Genomic DNA, 16,929 nt, shown 5'->3' with positions numbered 1-16,929 from the left:
TTAGACAATCAAGTGCTTTCAAAATATTTTCACTCAGGGAAGGCTGGAGCTTCCAAACAAGGAAAACTGAGCCCAGCTGTGAGAGTCGGGGAGCTCTCTCTGCAGCTCCTGGCGGGGCTGCAGCCGCAGGAGAAAGAGCAGGAGGGGCAGCTTCACCACCACCAGCTCCCCACACTCAGCTGCAGCCCCGAGCTTCACCATCACCAGCTCCCCACACTCAGCTGCAGCCCCGAGCTTCACCATCACCAGCTCCCCACACTCAGCTGCAGCCCCGAGCTTCACCATCACCAGCTCCCCACACTCAGCTGCAGCCCCGAGCTTCACCATCACCAGCTCCCCACACTCAGCTGCAGCCCCGCCGAGCAGCCCCCCAGGGCTGTGTGGGAGACCCGAGGTGTGTATCTGGTGAACCAAGTGGTCACCAGCACAAGTGAACGCCCTGGCTGGTATCAAACATGACCTGACCCACTTCACCGGATCTCAGAACAGGGGTCCTGGAGGGCTCAGGGCTCCAGGCCTGCTGCCTCCCTGGCCCACTTGCACCCCCCAGCTCCCCCTGCTGGGCACTGGTTCTCCTTCCTCCTACCCCCATCCCTCCCCCAGCAGCTGTGCCCATTCCCTGAGCCCCTGGAAGCAGCCACCCACCACATCACTTCACTCTCCCCAGGCCTTCATTCTTTGTAGGACTTGAGCCTACCACCCATTCCTGAGCACTTTCTAGTGGGAAAATCTTCCTTCTGGGGTAGAAGGTGGCTGAGAGAGACAGCGTTGCCCTTTCTGTGGGCTCTGACATGTTCCACCCAACCCCTGACTTGGCTTTGGAGTTGTTTCCATGGTAACAGGGCCTGCTGGACACTACTCAGTCTATCTATTTACATCCTGTTATCAATAAACACTACAGTTTAGAAAAATGCTTTGCCAATATTTTGTCAATAAAGTTAGTTGAGCTATACCTCGTTCCTGGCTTCTATATTGGCGTCATAGGAAAGCAGCTTTGCTGCGAGTGATATATTCTGGCAAAAGACAGCGTGGTGGAGCGCGGTGTTGCCATTGGCATCCGTGAGGTTCGGGTCGGCGCCGTGCTCCAGCAGGAGAGTCGCGCACTCCTCCTCTTGGCATTCTACGGCCTGTCAGCGTTGTGCCAAGAAACAAGGGTGTGAGTTCTAGGAATTCAAAGGAAATAGCCCACAAGTTCACCAGTTCCCTCTATTTCAACGAGATCAACTCATTGTTAGTCTCAGTGGTTAAATCACACCCATCTCATGTGGACACGGGTCGCTGCCCCGTACCTTCATCAGCGCGGTCCTGTTTTCACTGTCACAGAGGTTAAGCAGGCATTTTCTCTCCAGGAGGAAAGCCACCACCGCTGGATGGCCATTGGCACAGGCCAAGTGGAGCGCAGTCCTACGAAAGCAAGAGAAGTTCTTAGGAAACTGTAGTGTCACTGTTTTAAAAGAAACAATCGTTCATTCATGTGATTGAAAACACTCAATAGCATGGTACTCGTATGCCTCTAAAACAAATATTTCATTTTCTTCTGGAGAAAGAGCAGGATATTATTCGTTTAGCTCCTCTTGTTGCCGCTACTGCTGCTAAGTCGCTTCAGTCGTGTCCAATTCTGTGCGACCCCATAGACGGCAGCCCACCAGGCTCCGCCGTCCCTGGGATTCTCCAGGCAAGAACACTGGAGTGGGTTTAGCTCCTCTTACACAGTAATGAAAGAACAGGCTACTTGAATAGAATGCGCGAGACCTTGAGATTCAGCTCAACTTGAGTTTAAATTTGACTTTGTCACTTATTAGCTGTCGCTCACCCTCTCTGTACCTCAATTTCCTCACCAACAAAATGAAGAGAGAGGAGTGGTTATCTCACAGGACAGCACTGCGATGCTTAAATGAGACCCATGCACAGGGTTTAGAACTGTTCCCGGCACAGATAACAGCTAGTAATTGTTAGATTATATTATCATACTTACTACTACTACTACTACCTTACAAGGACAACATCTGAATGAAGTCAAAGGACATTACACCTCCTTTGCAGATATGTTTAGAGGATTAGAGACAACATTGTACTTCGATGATTCTAATATGCTCCTTTTCTCACATTTTAACGTCTCTGACATTGGAACATAATTTATAATTCACAGACATTACAACTGTAAATTGTAGCATTTTTGTTTGTTCATTTCTCGTCTTTCCGGTTGTCTAATAACCATGAGGGGTTTTCGTCTAGTTTCCTTAGAGATGATGCATATTATATATTATTATATAATACAGGTGCACAACACAGTGATCCCCAACTGTGAACGGTTACACCGCATTTAAAGTGACTATAAAATATTAACTATATTTCCCATGTTGGACAATATATCCTTGTAGCTTGCAGGATTTTAGTTCCCTCACCAGAGATCGAACCCTGGGCCCAGAGCAGTGAGCCTTAACCACTGGACGGCCAGGAAATTCTCAAGATTCCCTTGACTTCTGAAAAGGCTGAAAGTTGTCGCGGGATACCAATCCTCACAAAAAATTCTACGTTAAATTGAAAGTGACAAATAGTTTTTATCTGTGCCACATTCCTATGAGTGCCAGAAAGACAAGCCCTGTCTGCTCATCCGACTTCCCTACAGACAGCTTGCTCTACAGACATTTTTAAATTTGGGGGGTTGCTAAATCAACTTGCAGATTTCTGGTTTTCTTCTTTTTCTTTTTTGGTGCCGAAACCCAGGAAACTCCACAATTCTTGGCTTTGAAATCACTCTTAGAAAGGTCCTTGGGGTGGGATATATGTATATTCCCAACCGATTTATGATGTTGTACAGCAGAAACCAACACAACATTGGAAAGCAATTACCATCTAATTAAAAAAATATTAAGGTTAATAACCAGTAGAACTAGAAAAAAAAGAAGGTCTTTGTCAGTGTGCAAAATGTATAAGTAGGAATTTCAGTTGTCTTCTGGTACTTTTCTCACTCTGTGTGTTTAAAATTTTTGATCCATACTCCATTCGAAACTTTTTGGGGAGATAAAAAAATCTAGTTACTTTTATCTAAATAGTTACCAGGTTATTTCTACACCATCTACACACAATTTATCTTTTCTGATAGAAAATGTCATCCAGCAAATTTTGATATCTAAAAGGGCAAATCTTTGCCTCCTACACAAAACTTTTAATTTCATCACAACAATTAAAGACAGCATGTCTAACCCCAAATCTTTAAAACCACGATCTGTGTCTTTAGTTTAAACATGGAAAGACCATATACCCTAGGAAAATGTCCTGCTCTTCAAGGACACAGCCAGCTTCCTACTTCAAAGCTGTCTTCTAAGGTCCTTCAGCAAGGAACATATACACATAAGCGTACACTGATATAAAACAGATATTGCATTGTATCTGAAGAATTTTTAATCCAGAAGTTGACCTGCCATGGAGATTATTTTTTCACTATGTACTTTTCTGTAATATGTAACATTATGGTATAAAAATGTGTACATTAAAAATAAGATGCCGACAACATCAAAAATCTGTCCACTGTCAATATCCACAATGGATGATCAGTGGGAAGAATTTTCATAAATCACATGAGAAAAACAATGTGAGAGCTAGGGAGTTCCAGAAGATTTCTTGAGGGCTATAGAACTTGAGAGCTCTTACTCAAGAGGAGATCATGTTAACGCATGCATAACAACAAATGAACAGGAGGAAGAGGAAGAAGGAAAAAAGATGCTATTCATGTTTCATTTCAGTTCTGTGATTACTGACGTTCAGTTAAATAACTTTGAAACGACCAGTAAAGTGCTCTATGAGGGGAATTATTAGCAGATCTGAAAGTAACTAAGGCTTTTGCAGCCTATCAAGTCTGTGGGGCGCTGGATCCAACAAAGGTGTCTGTAAGCTTTGGAGGGGAAACTCACAGGAGGGACCTCTGCCAGGCCCTTCCTCCCCGCTTACCTGTTCCTCTTGTCCTTCTCGTTCAAGCCATTCTCTCCAAGCAACAGGACCTGCTGCACTTTAGCTACGTTGCCTACGCTGGCAGCTTTGTGAATCTTTCGGAGGTCCTTGTCTCGGATGTGGTACCAGGGCTGGAAGCTGGTTTTATGATGACCTCTGTCTCTCCCCAGGCTGATGGAGGAGCCGAAGGGTGACACGCCCTTCTTACTCCTGAAGCCAAAAAGCTTCTTCATCGCAGAGCCTACAGACTCCAAACACACCTCACCTCCCCCTCGGCTCTTCGCAGTCCCCTAAACCCAACACGAGCACTAGAGGTAAGCCAGAGCCGTCCCGCCACAACCTCCCAGCTGGGAAGCTCAACGGTTTGGAATCTTGCATCCCAGAATGATCGTCGCTAAGTGACGCCTCTAAACACACTGCCCGTGTGCCAGAATGCCCAGTGTGCATGTGCAAGAACTGGAAACGCATTTTTTGAAAGAAACAAACAATATCAATAAACCCGTACCTAAGGTAAGAAGGAAAGAGAGGAAACTGAAAGAAACAGAAAGGAAAGCGACATTACAACAGATACCTTAGAAGTAAAGGAGCATAATCATAAGGGACCATTATTATTGATGAACAATTGCAAACTGGAAAACCTAGATAAATTCTGAAAAACATACAATCTGTCAAGACTAAAACAAGAAAAAGTAGAAAAACTCAACACTCCAATAAGAAATAAGGAGATTCAAATATTAATTAAAAAAAAAAAAACCTCCCAAAAGCTAAAAGCTTAGGACGAAATGGATTCAGAGAGCAATGCTACCAACATTCAAGTAAGAAGTAAAAGTAAGACTACGCTGAAAAAACACTTGAAAAAATTCACAACCCATTCATGATTTTAAAAAAATACAATAAAATAGAAATATCCACAATACAATAAAGGCCATTTATAAAAAGCATGAAAAGTGAAAGTGATAGTCGCTCAGTCGTGTCTGACTCTTTGCTAAGGCATGGACTGTACACTCCATGGAATTCTCTAGGCCAGAATATTGGAATGGGTAGCCTTTCCCTTCTCCAGGGGACCTTTCCAACCCAGAGATAGAACCCAGGTCCCTCGCATTGCAGGCAGATTCTTTACCAGCTGAGCACCAAGCAATCCCAGGAACACTGGAGTGGGTAGCCGATCCCTTCTCCAGTAGATCTTCCTGACCCAGGAATCGAACCAGGGTCTCCTGCATTGCAGGTGGATTCTTTACCAACTGAGTTAACAGGGAATCTAGCCTACTTGGGGAAAGAGCGTCTGATAGGAGGAAAAGCAGGGACCAAGAAGCTTTGACCAGGATGGTGAGTAGAGGAAGGCTAATGATGAAGGGTCTCGACTGAAGAGGAGCAGGACTCAGGCCTAAACATTTCTGCCTGGACAAGACAAAGTACCAGTGGACCAGGGCCAAGGCATGTGCTGCCGGGGAGGGGACAGAGGGGAACCCATCTCCTGGTTCCTCCAGCAGAAGCTGAGTAGCTGCTCCCCTCAGGGAAGGTTAAGTAGCCTCACCAAAGCCATCTGACAGTAAGTGATGGATCCAAGGTGGAAAACTCAATCGTCTTTCCTACTGCATAGCACGGGCCACTCTGATCAATGGTATGTGGCAACCTTGGATGGGAAGGGAGTTTCGAATGAACACTGGAGTATGTGTATCTTTTTGAATTAGTTTTCTCCAGATATATGCCCCAGAGTGGGACTTCTGGATCATACAGTAGTTCTATTATATTTTCATCTTTTTAAGGAACTTCCATACTGTTCTCCATAGTGGCTGTACCAATTTACAGTCTTACCAATAATGTAGGAGGGTTTCCTTTCCTCTATACCCTCTCCAGCCTTTATTATTTGTAGACTTTTGGATGATGGCCATTCTGACCAGTGTGATGTCATACCTCATTGCAGGTCTGTCGTGCATTTCTCTGATAATTTGTGATACTGAACATCATTTCATGTGCCTACTGGCAATCTGTATGTCTTCTTTGGAGAGCTGTCTATCACGGTCTTCTGCCCATTTCTATTTTTTATTTGTTTTGCCAATTTTGAAACTGGGTTTTTGGTTTTTGTGTTTTTTTTTTGACATAGAGCTACAAGAGCTATTTGCATATTTTGAAGATTAATCCCTTGTCAGTTGCTTCCTTTGCAAATATTTTGTCCTTGTTAGATTTTTGTTTGGTTTATTGTTTCCTTTGGTGTGCAAAAGCTTTTAAGTATAATTAACTCCCATGTGTTTATTTTTGTTTTTACTTTCGGTACTCTAAGACATGGATCAAAAAGGATATTTCTGCAATTTATGTCAGAGTGCTTTTTTTTTTGGCTGTGCCATGCGACTTATGGGATCTTAGTTCCCTGACCAGGGATCGAACTCAGGCCCACAGCAGTGAAAGTGCCGAGTCTTAACCCTTAGACTGCCAGAGAATTCCCTCAAAGAGTGTTCGGCCTATGTTTTCCTCTAAAAGCTTCCATGTAGGTCTTTGATGCATTTCGAGTATACTTTGCTGTATGGTATCAGAGAATGTTCCAATTTCATTCTTTTATGGATCTGTCCAGATTTCCCAGCTCCACTTATTGAAGAGGGTTTTCCGCACGGTCCATCCTTGCCTCTTTGTCATAGGTTGAGCAACCATAGGTGCATGGAGAGAAGAGTCCACATTATGTTGTTGAGTCTTCCTACCCCAGATCTGAGCTTTCCATCTCTTCCAGTGGCTTAAGGTTTTTCTCATTCAAGCACATACGGTAAATGTGCAGACAGATGGAGGGGAGGGGGCCTGCAGCAGCCTCAGGAGAGCGGTTGCCACCAGGAAGGGAAAAGAGGTTGGCTGCAGTAGAACAGGGACTGGGCTTCTGTCCAAGATGTTGTAACAATGTTCTTAACACATCTGCATGTTTATGTAATACATATGAATGTTTCCTATAGAACTATTTTTCTATATGTTTGAAATATTTTAGTTTAAAAAATATTTAGAAGTTAATCTATTTTAATAGAAAAGGATTTTATTGCAGATACAGTAAATTCATATTACAGTAGTTAATTCTGATCAACCAAATGATCATAATTTATGTATATCTTGAATATAAAACTGTACTTTTTTCCTGGTTTTTAACATATAATACACTTTGCAGTGTGATGACATTTCAGTGAGGAAAAGATTGCATTCACAATGGATACGATACCATCCTCCCTGAGTCCACAGCTCTGAAACACCAGCACTGTCTAGACCTCCCTCGTGGTGGAACAGGCCCTGACAAAAAGGCTTCCTTCCTCTATCCCTTATCGCTAGTTGAAAGTCACAGAAAGTGTAGCGTTTCTGGAGTGTCTACACCGATCCACCATCGAGAATGCCAGAGACTAAACCCATAGAACTAACAGTGCAATGGTAAAACTACAGAGCCCTGACTTCACATTTTAATCTCTGTAGCCAAGGTCAGAAGTGCAAGATTAAAATTGCTTTATTTTACCATTTACCTTGCTGAGAACCCCATAATCTGGTTTGTTTTTCAGTAGCAAAATTCGGAATGTAACTCTGGAAGTTACCCAAGGACCACTAAAAAAAAAAATAGTCCTCTCCAACGTGTTTCCCAGGCATTTGGCACACAACCCTTCATTAAATGCTTGTGGGGTAAACAGAATCACAATCCTCATTTATCCACGGGTGTACAGCCAGTGAGCCACAATAAGTTACGGTGTCACAGTGGTTTACTTTAATAGACGTTCCTTCAAAATGAACGCCAGGAAGAAAAGCAGTCTAAACAGCGAGGGAAGCTTCAGCAATCTTGCTGAGGAGTTTGCTGAGAGTTCTAACTTTTCCTTCCAAGAATCGGGACTTTTTCTCAGTGCCTCGTTGCTTCTCCTCAGTGACTTGAAGCGCTTTTGTCAGGTGGGCATTTTCCACATAGAGCTCCTTGAGCAGCAGATCAGATCCTGTGCTCTTTTCAAACTGGAGAGGGGAGAAAGCCACAGTGTACTGTACGTCTCACGCAGCCATGCCACGCCACCAGCTCTCCCTTCCTATTCCTCCACACGCGTTCAGACTAGCTTGGGGAACCTTACAAATCAGAGACATGTTGGATGCAATGACAGGTTTTGTTATCCTGGCATGAGAGAGGAAACTGACGAACTATGTGGTAGAGAAAATTTAAGCCACCTTTGTACAAACTGGGTTACCACGAAATGAAGACAAGAAGACCCAAATCTGGAGGCCTCCAAAAGACAACGAGGAAACTGTCAGGAGCACCCAAACTGTTTGGCTTATCTCAGCGGGCTCTGCAGGCCCACCATGTCAGCAGGACGCGCTGAGGCTCCTTGGGTGCCGCCCACACGACACCGACAGGGGCTCCAGCGATGGGGACACAGGACACACGGTCAAGATGCAAAGACGCAGGGGTCCCGGCTTTGGGCTTTGACAGTCCGCGCTGAGTTCACTCACTCAAGTAGCTACTGAGCAGCTCTGCGGGCCAAGTGCTGCCCGGCCGCGGCCCTGCTCCCACAGGCACGTGTTCTAACGGGAGGAGCCAGCAGAGCACGCAGCGTCAGCTGGTGTGTTCAGAGAACCCGGGCGGGAGACACACGGTGAGTCTGAGGTGAACAGACAGCCCTGAGAGGAGCATGGGGGACGTGGGGGAGGCTGCCTGGGTAAACCTCCCGGGCAGAGGCCCCCACATGCGGGGGTGACAGGAACGGCCAGGAGGCCCGTGAGGAAGGCAGAGCTGCCACGCCGGCTGGGCAAGGGCCCAAGGGGAAGGGGCTAGGTCCTGCAGAATCTCGAGGCCACCAGAGAAGCCACTATCTACTCTGAGGATGTACCCCTGGCATGTAGGAGCCTTAAGATTTACTTGGGGTTGAGGTTTTGCCAAGAGTGACTGGAGGGTAGTGGGTTCACCAAGAGCCGGACGGCCGGGAAGGAAAGTGAGGACCTGGGTACAGACAAGGCTGGAGGGTGGCGGTGCGGGCAGGGCAGGGGCTTCACAGATGAGGAGTGGGGGTCTGGAGCGGGCAGCCTGCACAGAGAGACTAGAACTGGGGACCCGCGGCCCAGGGCGCTCCAGATAAACCACATTTGGTCCCTGTGTAGAGAAGTATTTCCACAGATGCTCACATTTCACTTCCCGGAGCACCAAGCCGACCTCACAGGACAGCAAGGCCTCTCTCTCCCCTCTCTCCCTGCCCTCCTCTCCCCTCCTCAGCACTTCCGCAGGACACAGGGTTCTCTTGGGTCCTGTCTCCCTCATTACTTACCCGGACGCCCAAATGCGGCGTCCACCACTCACCTGTTCCTTCAGGTCACCCACTTTCTCTTGGAGGAGCACTTCCATGTTCTTCAAAGTCATCTCCACCTCCTCCACCTGCTCTTCTGTTGCTTCCAGCTGTTTTTCATGTGCTTCCTGAACAAGAGGAGGTTAGAGATCAACACGGTTCACTTTAAAACGAATCATCTCAGGCTTCTTTACTTTAGAATGGAAATCAGCTGAAGTAAACAAAATCTGAGCATCTGGCTAACCTTTCATCCATAGGGAGGGATCATTAGAAATGTCTCACAAGCTACAAAGCTGCATTTCTCACTGTAGTGTGAGCAGATTAGAGACTTTTTGTCGTAGGATTTTAATCCTACATGACTCAAAGTTGAGTTTCCCCCAACATAATAGTCTTTCTCGAGGATCTCTGACTAAATTTCCTTTGTCAATAATCTGTCCTAGCTTAAATGTCGCTCCAGCATATCGTGGCTGCATAATGCTATAAGGCCATTCTTCGTTAGAATTTGTGTTTTACAACTGTCAGATTTTACCCACCTTTCCTATCTTGCACAAATTCTTTCCTCAGGAAGGCACCTGGCCCTCTGCCCCTCCTCACCCTCCCACTGACCCATGAACTTTGAGGACCCAAATGTGCTTCCTAGGCTCGCGCTTTGAGGTGCTCACTCACTGATGCCTGAGAGACTGCTCTGAGGTGGGAACCACTGCCTCCAGAGGTTCAAAGAAATCGGAGCACAGAGGGCTAAATCACTCACTCAGTTAAATCACTCGGCTCAGGTGGTGGAGCCAGGATCCAGTCCCCTGCAGTGCATGCTCTGAGCCACTCTTCTGCTGCCCTTTTAAGGCAGCAACTCTGTTTCTCCATGAGAGGCTGGCACACAGCAGGGCTCCCCAAGTCCGTGCTGTCACTGTGCTGATCCCATGTCCAACCAGCCCCCTACTCCTTGCTGCTTTTGAACACGCCAAGCGTAGCCCACCTCAGGACCTCTGCACCTGCCTGCACTCCTGAAGAGCTATCCCTTTCCATCTCTCTGCTGGGGCCCTTCTATCACCACCTTTCAGTTCTGGAACCAGGTCACGTGTGTGGCTGGCTGCAGACACACTCAGCCAAGAAAACAGGCTGGGGGACTTCAGGGTCGGCCACTCAAGACTCACCAGTTCCCAGCAGAAGCCGTGTACCGTGGCTTCCATAAACATCCCACGTGGCGGGAGGGCTGTCGGGCCGTCCTCCTGTTGGCACCTGGGCAGCTTGTGGCTAAGTCACCAGAGATCGTACTCACCCCCTCCGTCACCCCCAGCTGGCCCCCCAGCCCTGTCCCCACTCACCTGCGCCTCCTCCTGGAGCTGCCAAGCTGGCCGCTGCTCCCCTTCCAGCAGCTGCTGCAGCTCGGCCACGCGGCCTGTGGGCACGCGCTGCGCCATCTCCTCCTGCGACTGCTGCACCCGCTGGGCGTGCTGGGACCGGGCCAGCCACAGCTTCTGGGTGGCTCCATACAGCTGCCGGGGAAAAGGCACAGCAGTTGTGGGGTGACTGCCCAGACCTTCAGGGTCACCACCAGGCACAGAAAACTGCATCTCTACCTGGTAGGCCACCCCACAAGGTAAGGGCGTGTCCAGGAAAGCTCACGATTTCTAAAGAGTCCATTTATCTGATGCCCACACTCCATTTCCTGGTAGTTCAGACGGTAAAAAATCCACCTGCAATGCAGGAGACACAGGATATGCAGATTTGGTCCCTGAGTTGGGAAGATCCCCTGGAGGACGGCATGGCAACCCACTCCAGTAATTTTCCCTGGAGAATCCCACGGACAGAGGAGCTTGGCAGGCTAAAGTCCATGGAGTCACAAAGAGTTGGATAGGGCTGAGAGACTAACACAAACTCCATTCAGGGATGCTTCTGCACCTGAGAGCCTGGAAGCCCTGCCTGTAGCCCTCCCAGTGACCTCATGCCGGATCCTGGGAGGATCAAGTTATTCTGTCCTGTTTACCACCTGGGTTCTTTGCTGGGTTTAATTCCTTCCATAACGGGACCCACACCAGCCGCGTACAGCAGCCTCCCTCTAAATGTAGAGCTGACACTCCTGAGACGGAGCTTCACACAAACCATGTTTTGCTCCTCTGCTTTTCCCTAGCAATTTCTCTGGAGGCTGAGGGTCTGAAGCCCTCTGAGCCTAGGAGCAGTGTTCACGCACAGCTAGGCGGGGGCATCACTGTCGCCCCAGGGCGGCTATTCCCACCTTATCACCCAGGCTCGGGGAGAGGCAGGCAGCGGTAGGAAGACACAGATGGGAACTGCAGCTCTCTCCAGGGTACAGCAGGTGTCTGAGAAACCAGAGGCGACAAAAGCACTCCCAGAGTGATTGGGAAGTCAGGAAGAACACAGGTCGGCAGCTGAAAATCTACTATGCTTCTATGTCCTGACAGTGAACGTGCAGAAACCCATGTGAGAAACAAAACCCCATTTCCGCGCCGGCCTGGAAAGAGTTTGGAAGTCGTGACTCCCACCCTCCCAACAAGAACAAAGAAAAAGCTGAGTAACTGAGAGTCAACAACACTTCTGAGATCCATCAGAGAACTGAAGTCACGGGGCAAACCAATGCTCTGGAGACCGGAAAGAAGAACAGGTGAAGAGCATCACAGCTCACCAGGAGTCAAAGGCTGGAGGCCTAATCAGAGTGGCTGCTGTGGGTTGAACCGGGCCCACAAAGTCACCGATGTCTGGAGACAAGGCTGCTAACAGGTCACTAAGGTTAAATATGCTCACAAGGTGGGGTCCTCATCCAATGGGACAGTGACTTTATAAGGAGACACAGTGAGAGGGGGCTGCCCACAAGCGTGGAAGAGCCTCATGGGAACCAAGACAGCCCCGCCTTGATCTTGGCCTTGAGAAGGTTGGGAAACAAACTCCTGTAGTTTAAGCCGCCTGCTTGTGACATTCTGTACGGAGTCTGAGAAGACTAGGACGGCGACTGTTCTGAAGACACAGAGCGTTCTGCTCTCTGCCTTCAAGGGAAACCTCCTTCTCTACCAGGCCGGAATCAGTGAGGGGAAGGAGATAACCAACTAGAGCCCACTCTAGCTGTTCTGACTCAGTGTCACTCACCTGCTGGAGTGGCTAAAATAACAGCGACAACACCCAGTGTGGACAGGGATGTGGGGCAACTGGACCTAGCATACACTGCTGGCGGGAACATAAACTGTTAGTAGCCGCTCTGGATAACAGCTGGGCCATTTCATATAAAACTAGACATGCAACTGTGGTGCAGATCAGCAATTGCTCTCCTGGGCATTTATCCTGTGAAATGAAAACCTACATTCACACAAACACCTGCCTAGGAATGTTCATTGCAGCTTCTGTGACAGCCCAAAACTGGAATCAGCCCAGGAGCATTAAGACAAGTTGGTTCTAAATTGGGAAAGGAGTACGTCAAGGTTGTATATTATCAACCTGATTATTTAACTTATATGCAGAGTACATCACATGAAATACTGGGCTGGATGAAGCACAAGATGGAATCAAGACTGACGGGAGAAATATTAATAACCTCAGATATGCAGATGATACCACCCTTATGACAGAAAGCAAGAGGAACTGGAGAGCCTCCTGATGAGAGAAAGAGGAGAGTGAAAAAGTTGGCTTAAAACTCAACATTCAGAAAACTAAGATCATGGCATCCAGTCCCATCACTTCAGGGCAAATAGATCGGGAAACAATGGAAACAGTGACAGACTTCATTTTCTTGGGCTCCAAAATCACTGCAGATGCTGACTGCAGCCATGAAATGAAAAGACGCTTGCTCCTTGGAAGGAAAGCTATACTGGCCTATATATCCATATATCTAGGCCAACCTAGACAGCATATTAAAAAGTGTACAAAGGTCCGTCTAGTCAAAGCTATGGTTTTTCCACTGGTCATGATGGATGTGAGAGTTGTACCATAAAGAGAGTTGAGCGCTGAAGAATTGATGCTTTTGAACTGTGGTGTTGGAGAAGACTCTTGAGAGTCCCTTGGACTGCAAGGAGATCCAACCAGTCCATCCCAAAGGAGATCAGTCCTGGGTGTTCATTGGGGGGACTGATGCTGAAGCTGAAGCTCCAACAGTTTGGCTGCCTGATGCGAAGAATTGACTCATTGGAAAAGACCCTGATGCTGGGAAAGATTGAAGGCAGCAGGAGGGGATGACAGAGGATGAGATGGTTGGATGGCATCACCGACTCAATGGACATGAGTTTGAGCAAGCTCTGGGAGTTGATGATGGACAGGGAAGCCTGATGTGTTGCAGTCAATGGGGTTGCAAAGAGTCGGACACGACTGAGCGACTGAACTGAACTGAAGACAAGCTGTGGGACATTAACGCCTTGGAATACCATCCAGTGACAGGAAGAAAGAAACTGTGGACACACAGCAGGGAATCATGCTATGTGAGGAAAGGCAATCCCAAAGATCTCATTCTGTATGAGTCCTTTTCTGTCACTTGTGTAACGACACAATTCTGGAAATGAAGGACAGTTAGTGGTTTTCAGGGGCTGAGGCTGGGGTAGGTGGGCAGGAAGATAGATGGTGGACGTAGTTGTGAATAAACAATATGAAGGACCTTGTGGAGCTGCAGCTGTGGTTGTGGAGACATGAACCTGCACAGGGAATAAAACCGTGTAGACCTGACACCCACATGAGTACAGAAGTAAAGCTGTGGAAGCATGTGGCCTTTCTGGGTGGTCCCGTGGTTAAGAATCTGCCTTCCGAGGCAGGACACTGGGGTTCCATCCCTGGTTGGGGAACTGAGATGCCACGAGCCGTGGGGCGATGAAACACTCCCCAAGAAAAAGAACACCACCACCCCCCCCCCAAACTGGGGAAGTAAGACCTACAGATTGCATCAATGTCAATAGCTTGGCTGTGATGCTCATTAAGGGCTGATTTGCGCCCCCTCACACCCCAATTCACATGCTGAAGCTCAAACCTCCAAGACCGTACTGGAGTACTGTACCGAAGGACTGCATTTGGAGATGGGGTCTTGAAAGAGCTGATTAAGGCAAAACGAGGTCGTATGAATCCAGTATGATGGTGCCCTAATAAGAGATGACGACACAGACACACCTGAAGGATGAACGGGAGAGGACAGTTGCATACAAACCAAACAGAGGGGCCTCAGAAGAAACCAGCCCTGCCCTGACCTTGAACTTGTAACTCCGAGAACTGTGAGGAAATAAATTTCTGTTATATAAGCCCCTCAGTCTGTGGTGGTTTGCTATCGCAGCCCTAGCAAACTAACACAGACACTATACTAAAGTTTCACAAAACATGACCACTGGGGGAAACTGGACAATCCACTCTGGATTCCACACTTCAATCGTCAGGCACTTTTATCAAATCAATACCACATTCTCGGCAGTTTAGAGCTGAGCTCATTTGAATTTTATTAAAAAAAAAAAAAGCCAAACCCTTCTCAGATGAGGCGCTGATGGTGAAAGCTGAAATCCACTGACGGGTGTCCCTCCACAATACACACAGCTCCTGCCTCAGTGCTCAGGCCCCTGCCCTAGACCCCTGACTCTCTCACACTGAAATCCACAGACCAGCAATGAGGCTTGGACAGAAGCACAGCTGAAACCACTATCAGGACCAGAACAAACCGAGTCCACTGGCCCAGGAAGGCTGCGAGAGGCCCTCTTGCCCTACAGGAATGCAGGATGCCTCCTCCGGCCCTGGAGCACGCTGTGCAGTATTTCTTAGGACGCGTGAGCCCTCCCGTGCCCATCAAGGCTGGTCGGAGGGCAGCACAGGTCTCTGCTGACTGTTCCTGGAATGTGGGTTATCTGTGAACACTTCCCACTTTCTACAGCAATGCCCTCTGAGCTTCTTCTACGATGAGCAAACCGTGTCCGGGATGGGTGGTTGGGGTGGGACCACTGAGCTGGCCCTTACCTCTGTGCAGCCTCTGTCCTTTCTGAAGCTTCAAGCTCTTGTCGGATCTTCCCCACCTCATTTTTCAAGAGCGTGATTTCTTCAGAAAGCTTTTCCAACTTGATTCTGGATAACAAATTTTTAAAAGAAAGAAGAGTGGGAATTCCAGGAGTTGGTCACCCGACAGAGTCTGGTCTTGCAATGACCCCCAGCCACACTTTCCTTCCCTGGATGGGGACACAGGGGCCAGCTCCTTCCCTGTACCCAGTGTTAACTTGCTCTGGTTTGCATTTCCCAAAAGATAAGCTACAGAAAAACAAAGCTTTCTTAGCTCCTAAAAGAGCCATTGACTAGCGTATTCAGCCCCTTGGTTCTCTGTGTTTCCAGCTGGCCCGTTCCTGCATCTCCTTACCTTCACTGAAACGTCAGCGTGCTCACAGCTGGCACCAATGCAAGATGCTGGGTGAGAGTCCTCACGAGGTTGTTGCAAGGAAATCTCCCCCCTCCCCCAGGGACCCCGAGCACAAAGCTGAGGAACACAAGGACTCAGAAAGCTGAATCCTATGAAGAGAGTGCCCCCATCCTACACGCTGAGGTCAGCACTAGAGGAAACTGGAAAGATGCCCGCATCAGCGGACGGAGGGTGATCCGATGCAATGTGGAACCTTCAGGAGGGGAAAGCAAGTACTGAGAGAGGCTGCCCGGGCCAAGTCTGCCAGGAGTCCTTGGCTTCTGATGCTCATAGTCTCCCTGGATGGTAACTCCATTGATGTGCAACAGATGAGCAACTGACCAATAAGGATCACGGGGAGGCAGCTTTAAACCCATGCCTGCTGCCCTGAAAATCTATCCTTAATATATGTTGGTCACACTGACATTCCCCTAAACGTTAGTTATCTATCTGGCATTAGCTTCTAGTTTTCTCAGTCTAAAAGTACTCAAAGCACATCATCTCATATGTAATGTATTATTCTTATAATATCAAGCAGAAGTATCTCCTACAAAGCATAAGTACAATTTCGTTTTTCTCATAAGGAACTAAAGAGAAAAATGAAGACATATAAGTCAATGGAATTTTAAAAGACGTGGAGGGTTTCAGGGAGGAGTGTGACCACAAATGAGCTCTGTATTTTGAACTGTCTTTCAGGATCCTGGATGGAAAACAAAATTGATTCAAGGCAGATGTGTGTGTGTGCATGTGGGTGCCGGGGTTGGGGTGCAGGGGGGGTGGTTCCTGTTTCCAGTTTCCTGGACCTCAAATAAGATGGTGGTTGCCTTATCCCAGTCCTCCACATTCACCAGATAACCAGAGCCTGTGCAAAGCTGATCATCTAACGTCTGGTGTCCTCACAGAAGGTTATAGAAACCTCCAGGGGCCCTTAAACAAAAACCTGAATGCTGAAACCAAAGCTTTGAGCATTAAGGAACCCAAAGATGGGGTTACCCTGAGGCCAACACCTACATCACTGTGGAGAAACCACACCAGGGCCGTATGTGGTGGGCTGGTTCCCTGGAAGAGATTAAAGTGGTCTCAGATGAAGTGGTTCCCAAGTCTTCTCAGCAAAAGCAAAACACATCCTTTCTGCAGGGAGAACCCTCTACTACAGCTCTCAGGATTCCCACAGATGAACATCATGTAAGCATGAGCTCACAATCAAAGGTCACCACAACGAATGTGGGAAAGGACCACTTATGAGAGTCAGAAGAAGCCAAAACAACAGAATTAGATCCCAGATGTTGCAATTATCAGACACAAACTTCGGATAAATATTATTAAATGTTTACTTAAATAAAACATGGAAAT

At 47.7% G+C, this 16,929-nt stretch overlaps 2 protein-coding genes across 6 annotated transcripts in view; both read right to left on the bottom strand.

Annotated features, from left to right (window-relative positions):
• LOC122682149 (putative ankyrin repeat domain-containing protein 19) overlaps nt 1-4,994 on the bottom strand; it is a 69,470-nt gene extending 64,476 nt beyond the window's left edge. Inside the window, exons 1-3 of one of the 2 annotated variants that reach the window (XM_043884938.1) lie at nt 3,952-4,994; nt 1,290-1,404; nt 954-1,127 (exon numbers count right to left, since the gene is read on the bottom strand). In XM_043884938.1, coding sequence (XP_043740873.1) covers nt 954-1,127; nt 1,290-1,404; nt 3,952-4,184 — 522 coding nt within the window. In that variant the 5' untranslated portion in view covers nt 4,185-4,994. The remainder of the gene's footprint in view (nt 1-953; nt 1,128-1,289; nt 1,405-3,951) is intronic. The other variant, XM_043884939.1, reaches the window with a different exon arrangement.
• Nucleotides 4,995-6,942: 1,948 nt separating this feature from the next.
• Nucleotides 6,943-15,548, bottom strand: LOC122682181 (ninein-like protein). 4 transcript variants are annotated; one of them, XM_043885032.1, is made up of 4 exons: nt 15,147-15,548; nt 10,588-10,720; nt 9,239-9,352; nt 6,943-7,908 (listed from the first exon to the last, which is right to left on the bottom strand). In XM_043885032.1, the coding sequence occupies exons 2-4, from the start codon at nt 10,711-10,713 to the stop codon at nt 7,717-7,719; spliced, it is 432 nt and encodes a 143-aa protein (XP_043740967.1). In that variant the 5' UTR covers nt 10,714-10,720; nt 15,147-15,548; the 3' UTR covers nt 6,943-7,716. The 4 variants fall into 4 exon arrangements, with proteins under 4 accessions (XP_043740967.1, XP_043740966.1, XP_043740968.1 ...); XM_043885031.1 differs by having other exon boundaries at nt 10,588-10,717; XM_043885033.1 differs by lacking the exons at nt 10,588-10,720; nt 15,147-15,548 and adding an exon at nt 10,376-10,471.
• Between the last annotated feature and the right edge of the window lie 1,381 nt (nt 15,549-16,929).

Source organism: Cervus elaphus, chromosome 23 (assembly GCF_910594005.1).
Source record: "Cervus elaphus chromosome 23, mCerEla1.1, whole genome shotgun sequence".
Classification (NCBI taxonomy): Eukaryota; Metazoa; Chordata; class Mammalia; order Artiodactyla; family Cervidae; genus Cervus; species Cervus elaphus.
This window is presented reverse-complemented; position numbering and strand designations above follow the sequence as displayed.